General features: G+C 40.9%; 1 protein-coding gene across 2 annotated transcripts; it reads right to left on the bottom strand.

Moving 5' to 3' along the window:
- Positions 1-4,812: 4,812 nt before the first annotated feature.
- On the bottom strand, positions 4,813-8,927 carry LOC134176097 (complement factor B-like). 2 transcript variants are annotated; one of them, XM_062642773.1, is made up of 9 exons: positions 8,799-8,927; positions 8,308-8,637; positions 7,880-8,248; positions 7,657-7,824; positions 7,413-7,601; positions 7,140-7,343; positions 6,883-7,074; positions 6,021-6,830; positions 4,813-5,962 (listed from the first exon to the last, which is right to left on the bottom strand). In XM_062642773.1, the coding sequence occupies exons 1-9, from the start codon at positions 8,911-8,913 to the stop codon at positions 5,073-5,075; spliced, it is 3,267 nt and encodes a 1,088-aa protein (XP_062498757.1). In that variant the 5' UTR covers positions 8,914-8,927; the 3' UTR covers positions 4,813-5,072. The 2 variants fall into 2 exon arrangements, with proteins under 2 accessions (XP_062498757.1, XP_062498758.1); XM_062642774.1 differs by lacking the exon at positions 4,813-5,962 and having other exon boundaries at positions 6,127-6,221; positions 6,295-6,830.
- Between the last annotated feature and the right edge of the window lie 247 nt (positions 8,928-9,174).

Below are 9,174 nucleotides of genomic sequence, written 5' to 3'. Positions count from 1 at the left end.
ACAATAAGTGGAGACTTATTTGAGTAACCATAGCAAATACGCAGCAAATCTTCAGGTCCAATATAAAATCGTAAAAAACTCAGTTTGAGACGGCGTTTACGAAATACAGAGGTGAAAACCAATTGACAATTGATGCATGTTAACACGTTCACATTTGGAGATCAAAACCACATCTCTTTAGGATAAATTAGCGTTCCTCCACAGAGCTCTGATTTAGCTATAACGTAAATGGTGTTATTTCTGAATCAGTAGCAAGAGTCCTCAGGGGCGTGGAAATATGTAAGAAAGGCTAAATTAGAAATGTATTTTAGACTGCTATTGTGCAGCCAAATAAGCTTTGCCACTGTATTACAAAGTAAACTTGTCATTAATTCAAGTCCCAACAAGAGCTAATGTAAACTTCATTGTTAGAATCGTCATTAAGACCAAGGGAGGGCCATATTTAAAAATTGAACAGCACACTGAGAATTTGTGTCTTTCTACTATAAAAAACTTAGTCTTGCTCTGATACAGTAAATTGTAGAGGGAATTGCACTATCAATAGAGCAACGTCCAATGCAGTTGAGTACGCCGAGTGTGAAGGCGGATGTTGCAAGTGACTACACATATTCAATAAAGTGCCGTGCAACTAATGCAAGTAAAGACGCCGTGCGAAGACATACCTTGCACCTGCCTTACACAAGTATTTCAAGCAAGCCCATTTAACACGGGCTACATATTTCAGATAGCAAGTTACAGCAATAATCAATGCTGTAATTTCTCTCACGTCAAAACAAGGTCAAGAAAACGCAAAATTATATAAGACGAAATAACTAGAATACTCATGCAGGATTGATTATAACGCGTCCCTCACTTAACAAATTTGCATCTGCTGCTGATCGTTCGTTGCCAAACGTACCATCCTTATTGTTATCAACAATGAATAATCATTTATTGTTTATCAAAGGCATTGCAAGTACAAGCGGAATATCATCGCCAGATTTGCATACATTCTTAAAATTTAAAGTACTTCAAGGAAAGCATACTCGAGCTTAGGCGGTAAGTTTTATTCAAGACAGAAAGTTTCTACAAATTTTGGTAGATGTTACAACCATTAGCGCACAATCATTTGAACCAGTATTCAATATATGTTTGGCACTATTGCTGTTGACATTATTCTGTATTAATGATATTAGTGCATGTGACAAAGGACCTGCATGAGATACACAAACAGGTAACGTTACTCAAACTAGATAGATCACACATAATTATTCCAGTATTTGCAAGTGTCTAGAATTATCAAAAGTACATATTTTGCTAATAATTTTCACGTGTCTGTATGTCTTGTTATATCTCTCCGTTTCTACGTCCAAAACACCTAACAATCAGCCAATTTACGTATAGACTTGACCTTGCCGGTCCCTTTACAACCCCAGAAATTGTTGCCATTTGTTGCTATTAAATTTTTGGCATTTACAAGGCCAAATTCTTCAAACTTAGATTCAAGTGTGGCGCAGCATCAAAAGCGCGATTGCAGCAATAGTCAGTCAAAGCAAAGTTTGACACGCAGCTGAATGGGCGTGGCAAAGTAAAAAGTAAAATCTAAACTAAGGCGATTCTTTGAATTTAGGAGATGTTACTTTGCGTAAGGTCCTTTGACTACGTACTAGATTGAGTACCTGTCCACATTGGGCATGTCCAGCAGCTTGCCAGCAGGAAGTTGTAGTGAGAGGATGAGGGCGGGGCAAGATTCTACTAACACAAAATAAGACACAAACAAAGCCCTTCCTTGTCTAACATTCTAGCGGTGACGCAGATAAAAACTAGTTCTTATTTTAACGCTGAGAAAGCTACAAGACGCATGCATCGATCACTATTCAGGCAACCGGATCAATTCATAACCGTTCATTACCGCATTTTCGAGCTGCTAAATCGATGGAGGTCGGAAATTGTAAATAGCTGGTGTTGTTATGATCAATATTTACAGTTCACGTTTTAGTGCAGATTTCAATTCCAGTATACGTTACCGTTAACTCCCGTATGCGATGCTTGCAAAATTAGATGTCCCATATATTATACCGCTAAATTAAATGTTTGCATTTTAAAGCGGATTAGAGAGGAAGTAATTATAGGCTTAGGGTGCTTGTAGTTACTTTTTTTCAGATTTATATGTGTTCCATATCTGCTGCTAATATTTAAGTCTAGAAATTGTTGTTGTGAATTTATATTTACCAATCTAATCTGTCTAGATTTCTTTTATCTAAAACTTTCTTGACTACCATTAACATCATCGTCTAAATTTAAGATTGTACGTAATTGACCGGTTTCCAGTAGTCGATTCAGTATGCAGAGCGCCTCTTACAGCGCAAATGAGTTAGTGCGCGTTAAGATTAAAGATTTAGGTAACTTTTAGCTTTCTTTTGACTGAAGATGACGTTCCTTGAGCCAAAGTAACCACCAACCCATCCACATGCAAGCTATTAGATCTTGAAAGGTGACTCGCTTGTCGCGGCGTTCCTCACGCCGCGACGGTACGGTACTATACAGCATGTGTTACCATTCTAATCAACTTTTAATCTTCTAGTAAAGATTGTCATTACAGCAGGTGAGAACTAATAATATGTAGGTGTTCCATGTGTAGTGTAGCTAACGCACGCTAGATATACGATACAACGACGTCTTACACGTACAAGTGCCTGTAGGACTACGAAAAGTTGAGTGCCATTTATAGATACTAGATTACTTAGTTTATCTAGAGAGGGGAGGAAATTGGAGGAGATCCAGAAAGCGGAAGCTATCGATCACTTAACTTTACTGTGACAGCTGTGACAACCACGAACAGAACAATTAGTCGGCATTCTAGCTAGTAATGCGTGAACGTCCGTCGAGCGTCGCTTCAAACGAAAGCTACGAAGCAATACTCATTGGGAGTAGCTACTATCAGGAGTGGAGCAAATTTATCTTCCTCCCCCAATCGGTCTCCTGCTAGACTCGAGCCAGTCTCTCTCCGCCTTCGTCATTCCCCGGATTGTCAATCCTCGCTGCCGTGAGGATTGAGCATCCGGGAATGACGAAAGCACGGCGAGACTGGTCACGTGTCTAGTCTCCTGCACGAACGCAGAGTGTATCCAAACACCGCAGCTGCCGACTGCTCCTTCTGTCGACCGTAGACAGGATAGAAGCCGGTTCTAATTTTCCAAAGCTATAGCTTTAAATTCTGTATGTCTTTGTGTATCGCGTTACGTACATTAGCTACCGTGGCGGTACCTGGCAACGCGCGTTAGCAAGGAAGTCCCGTACGTTACACGCACTACTCTTCACGTTTGTGCATACTACGGCAGCAAAATTGGATGCTCGTAGATTTTCAGGTAGCGCTACTTGAAATACGACGTTTCTGTTGTTTCTGATCAAAAATTGACGTCTTTCTGGCTAGATGTTCTCTCATGACGAACAGCGCGTAGTGATTGGCTGCCCGGCCATTGTCCCTCGTTGCCGCGTGCGACACAAAAAAGAATAATGCGTCGTGATTGGTCACTCGCTTGCATGCCATACATTCCTGAAGGGTGACACCCATACATGGTCATTTTTTGGCGTACATAGTCAGCCAGCCAGTCAGCCAGCCACAGAGATTTGGGGCAAATAGAAACCCGTTAGTATACCGCTCCTCGCAAGTCACGTGACTTCTTCAAAGTCCCGTTTCTTTGACTCGTAGCTTTCAACAAATAATAAGATCACTCCAAACAAGACACAAACCGCTGCAAGGCACGCGAGCGAAAGCATGTATATAACTAACTAACTACCAAGCACTCGGATGTAGTAAGTGGTCAATTTAGTAGTTTAATTACTTTCCTATAACTGGTTTAGTTGTGCGTGTTAGTTTTGGCCAGCTAGCAATCGCTCTTCATCTGGACATTCTTGATATCTCGTATACGGTACTACTAGCTCCCGTAAGCGGTATTAGTGTAGGTCTCGCGTGTATTATTCTAATATACAAGTTTGTTACTCAGACGATTCTGAATGCTATTTGCATGTGTCTAGTTCCTACTTGTTGTTTTCTTGCAATTTGGTCTAATTATCCTTCTTGATATCGATTTTTCCCTCTCAAAGTTTACGTTTACCTAACATCACATTACCTATTTTAGCACGCACTAATTTTGCATAATAATGCATAATTTGCATCTTGGCTGCAAAGTGCTTTGTTTTGCGTGATGAATGGAGATAAAAGTTTGGCGATGTTGGCCTCTGGGCATCATGAATGAAACAGGACATGCATGAAGTACCCAAAATTATACTATCGTAGACGTATGTTATGGTGACGTGGTCCATCCTTTGGCCTGCTTCCGGGAAAACTTGTCCCACAACCTTGACGTGAATGAGATTAGCTTGAAATTGGTCCAACAAAATCTGCTGGACGTAACTAACAGGGACGCGCGAACTCGGTGCTTTGGCAGATACAAGGATCAGAACCCGTCGCAGCCTTTTGAAAACGAGAGGCTTTACATTCACGCACACGCGTAGTTCGACAGGGAAGAAGTAGGCAGCGCGAATGCACATCTCGTTACCATTGAGACCGCTCGTCTCGAAAGTCCTTTTCTAGTCGCGCTCTCAAGGACCTGGACTCCATCAACAAGTAATCGTCACGTAATGGCTTATTGGCTATATAATTGTTGTGTACTTAGTCTTTCTAGTTGACTGATTTGAGCATTGCAACAGCCCTCCTACGAAAAATATTATGCTAAATAGTATTAGTATCTACCAATCATGTCACGCCATTTCGGTCAGTATTTTGAAACAGTACTGTGCTAACATGGCAATTTTTCTAAGCGTCTGGACACTAATTTATTAAAGTGACAACATGTACATTTGAATTTTGAACCACTGTTACTGCTAAACATCTTTGCCACATGTATTGTACAGCCGCTAATTTCTAAACTACTTTGGCGTCAGAGCAACATTTCTAACGCAGTTTCAAGCACTACTACCGCTTCACAAAGACACATCCCTGCATAAAGAAACCGCAGGCACGTTCTACGTCAACTCATCGCAAAGCATTCAACGCCACTGTCAGTTCTTTAGCATACGCTGCACTACAATCAGTACAGTTGCATTTTAGGTTCAGGGCACCGGTCTTCCTCTTCTTCGTCGTCGCGTTTGAACGGACAGCGGAAAAATTCCAACACTTTTTTGATCCATTCTAGCAGTTTCAATACGTTTGTAAATATGCCGAACTTTTTCTTTTGTCCACATCCTTCTCCCCAACTCACTATTCCTATGACAACATAAATGTTCACTTCAATAACACTTTGACTTTCGCGTTTACAAAAGAGAGGTCCTCCTGAATCACCATCGCAAGCGTCATTGTTGCCAGTACCGTCTCCAGCGCAAACTGTATAGTTTGTGACATCTTCCCTATATTGAGGGGAAGTGCTTTCTATACAAACTGTTTTGTCTGCAATAGGAAGATGAAGTTCCTTCATGGCAGTCGACTTTGCGCTCGAATTTCCGCCTAGTTCCCTTCTTTCCGTGGCTCCCCATCCTGCCACTATACACTTGGTTCCCGGACGGTAGTAAATATTGTCCTGTGCAGTTGGCAAACAAACTTTTCGCACGTACGGAGAGCATGTGAAATTGCAATTCAACTTTATCAGAGCGATGTCTCGATTAAAGGAGACTGAATCATATTCCTGATGTATAAAAACTTGTTCAATTGTGTATGTTTTCTCGCTAAATTCTTTCACAAATCGCTGCGTGTCTCCGACAACAACTAATAGTTCCGTAATGTTGCGACCAACGAGGCAGTGAGCTGCGGTCAAAATCATACATTCGCTAATCACCGCGCCTCCGCAATGAAAAACGGGATTGCCTCTTTCAATCCTGTAAATGGCAACCATCCAAGGCCACGCACCTGTTTCCGAAAGACACACTCCATTGTGCTGGTTTCTACATTTTGGAGCAACAGCTCTACCACAAGTTTTGCAAAAGTCTAAAACAGGCGCCGTGAAAAACAGTTCTACCAAATTGTATATCACACAAAATCTTACCAACTTTAGTTGTAAATGCTTTCTTCAATGCATCTCTTATGGCAGATGCGTCTTCCACTTTAAAATGATAATTGCGATTGGATGCGAGCGTTTCCAGTGCTTTCGAGTCAACCCTTTTACCTTTCCCAACTCCAAAGGCTATAGTGTAAATTTCTAATCCTTTTTCTTTCTTTAGTTCCTGTGCTTCTTTTATTGGGTCTCCTGCCCAATTGTTTACACCGTCAGAAAACAGAAATATGGCTCTTTTACATTGTGGTCTACTTATTGGAATTACCTTTTCTCTAACGAATTTCAATACTTTTCTCACTGCGGTTGCGCCTCCGCAGAACTTAGTTTTGTTTATTGCGGTAATCGTTTCAACTAGGGTTGCCTTTTCTCCCAAATTAAATATGGGGTGCACTTTGTTGTCGTATGTGATGAGAGCTACTCTCGCAGTATCATTTCTATTAGTGTCGTTGTTGATATTAAACAGCGCTGCTGAGCGACCCACAAAGTCCAGACTGCTAGTGAAGTTTTCTTTGCCTACGCTTTTTGAGCAATCTACTATATATATTAGATCAATGCATCCTTCTCCAACAACCACTGTACGGCCTCTGCAATCTGGTGACGCAGGAAATTTATTGTAAGCCTCAGTGGGCAAATTTATTTCAACAGTTGAAGCGGAAGCAGTTGCAGTTTCAGTTGAAGCAGAAGCAGTTGCTGTTTGAACAGGTGAAGAGGTATGATTATGTTCAATAACGCATGCCCCCACACGGTCAGTAAACGTTTCTTTCAGTTGAAATGCTAAACCCATTGGAGACTTAAAATCGCCTACAAAAATTTGTACATTAAAAGTACAAACTAGATTAGTGAAATACCTTACTTTTACAGTAACCTTCCTTGCCATCCCAAAACGTGTTGTTTTTCTCATCAACGATACAAGTACGCAAGTCGGTTCCATGATATGTAAACCCAGGTTTACAGCCAAAGGAAGCGAGACGCCCTGCCGCAAACGACTTTGTTCTACGAATTCCATTCTCCGGTTCTCCAGGATCCGGACAAACTTTAAGGTTTCCTAAACGCAATAATTATTAAGCCAGATTAGAAAATGCAAAGAAATAATCACAAAATTAGGCGTACTGCGGCAATTGTGAACTATCGAATGTGGCTCCCAATCGAGATCTTCAGTGCAAACGCGATAAGGAATGCCATCTAAGTTATACTCGTTCGGACACGTATAGTTCACTCTCGATCCGACGGGAAACGTTGCTTGCTTCTTCTCATCTTCAAACGATGTCACGCCTTCTGCAGTAGGAGACGGAGGTGGAGAGGTACAGAAATAGTCTGGAATAAAATTACGTCTAATTGGCAATTGCGATCACTGTCCTAACTTAAACATGACATTAACGAAACCTTCGCATGGTAATGGGTTAGTAGTTATGTTCCACTTGCCATTGCAATCACACAATGCTGGCAATAATTTGAGCGAATTCGAAAGCCTAAATCCTCGTGTACAGTAGAGACTCACTTCTTCTCCGATTGCCACATTAGTAGATCTATTGAAAACTTCCATATTCAACGGCAAAGTGCAAAAACTTACAGCTATTAAAGAAACAAATAAGAAAGAAAAGAGACAACAGCAGTATAGTTCTAAAACATTTGCATGTAGGAGTGTTTGAAGGCGTCCATCTTCTGTTAGAGCAGGATCGCTTATAACTTCCATAGAGTTTATACCCATCACAACAATCATATTTGGCAGTCCTACCAAAATTGATTAGACTCACAAAGCCATTTTTAAAGCTATTGGGGATAGGACAATGAGGACCTGCACAAAACTAGTATTATTACGATAATAAAAATCAATAATGTAAAAGAATTACCTTGTGCAAGAGCAACAACATTCAGTGAAAATCCTTTCCCCCGGTTTTCTCGATCAGAAAAAAATTTGATTGTAAATCCAGGTGTGTTTCTAAATGTTAATGCTTTGTTTCGTTTAGTTTTTCCATAGTACTTATGCACGTGGCTGTGCGATCTTGACACTTCTAGAGATTTCTGAATGATCAGTTTGGCTCCTGATCCTCCAGTACCGACAACCTCGATATTGATACGTGCTGATAGCAGCGAATTGTCAATGCTGACGAACATCCATATGCAATCCAATTTGCTCGGATACTTTTGTGGAAAGTTAGGAGACTGAATCTGCTCTAATTTTCCCCTTCCTGGTTTCATATAAAACAGATTTCCACAATCTAAAATTAAAACATTTAATTAATTAAAGTCGTGTTATTACCAGCATTGTTACAATTACCAATAGCTTCAAAAGATGCGTTTATCAAAGGATTCTGCCCACAACGATCTGTATTAACGTTTACCGTCATCGAACTCCCGGATGAGACAACATCAGTTGGACTGTCGCCTTCTCTGTAGCTAACAATGAGTGGAGACTTCTTCGAATTACCATCATAAATGTGGACTTTGTCTCCAGACCCAAGAACAAATTGTGAGAACGTAAGTCTGACTCGCTTGTTGCCAACAACAGATAACACCCACTTGCAGTTCATACATGAAGACACCTGCTTGTCCGGAAATCGAGATTGCTCGTCGTCAGAAAAGATTTGTTTTCCGCATTTCTCTAGAGCTGCACACAGCGACAACTGTGAGTAAGCGTTACCGTGTTGATCAGGTGATTTGTGGCGTTAGTGCAACATGCGTGAATATTAGAACAAAGAAAAGAAAGTATAAGACAAGACAGTAACTAAGCTCAATTGTTAAGTGCGTCTTATCCCCGTAGAAACCTACCAGAGCATTGACACGACGAGCATTTGCTTCTACCATTGCAGACCGCACTCTTTGCCAAAGAAAACTGCATGCATGCTAGAGCAGTCACAGCGAGAATGAGGAAACTGAGTTTCATCTCTTTGGTGAAGTTCCGACGAGCCGTAGAGTTGTTTCTGACTGCAACGGATTTTTGTCGCCTATTGTCTTCTCGAATTCTGCAAATGAGGGAGGAGCCTTGATGTATCTACTGATGAGTTAATGATTAGTGCAAATGACTTCACCAAGTGGGAACCGTCCTCAATCACGCGTAACACCTATGCGTGTCAGTATGAATTACAAACATCCGACAGATTACCTGTAAATTGACTTTATTTATCATACTGTTATACTAACTGCC

This window comes from Corticium candelabrum, chromosome 2 (assembly GCF_963422355.1).
Source record: "Corticium candelabrum chromosome 2, ooCorCand1.1, whole genome shotgun sequence".
NCBI classification, from domain to species: Eukaryota; Metazoa; Porifera; class Homoscleromorpha; order Homosclerophorida; family Plakinidae; genus Corticium; species Corticium candelabrum.
This window is presented reverse-complemented; position numbering and strand designations above follow the sequence as displayed.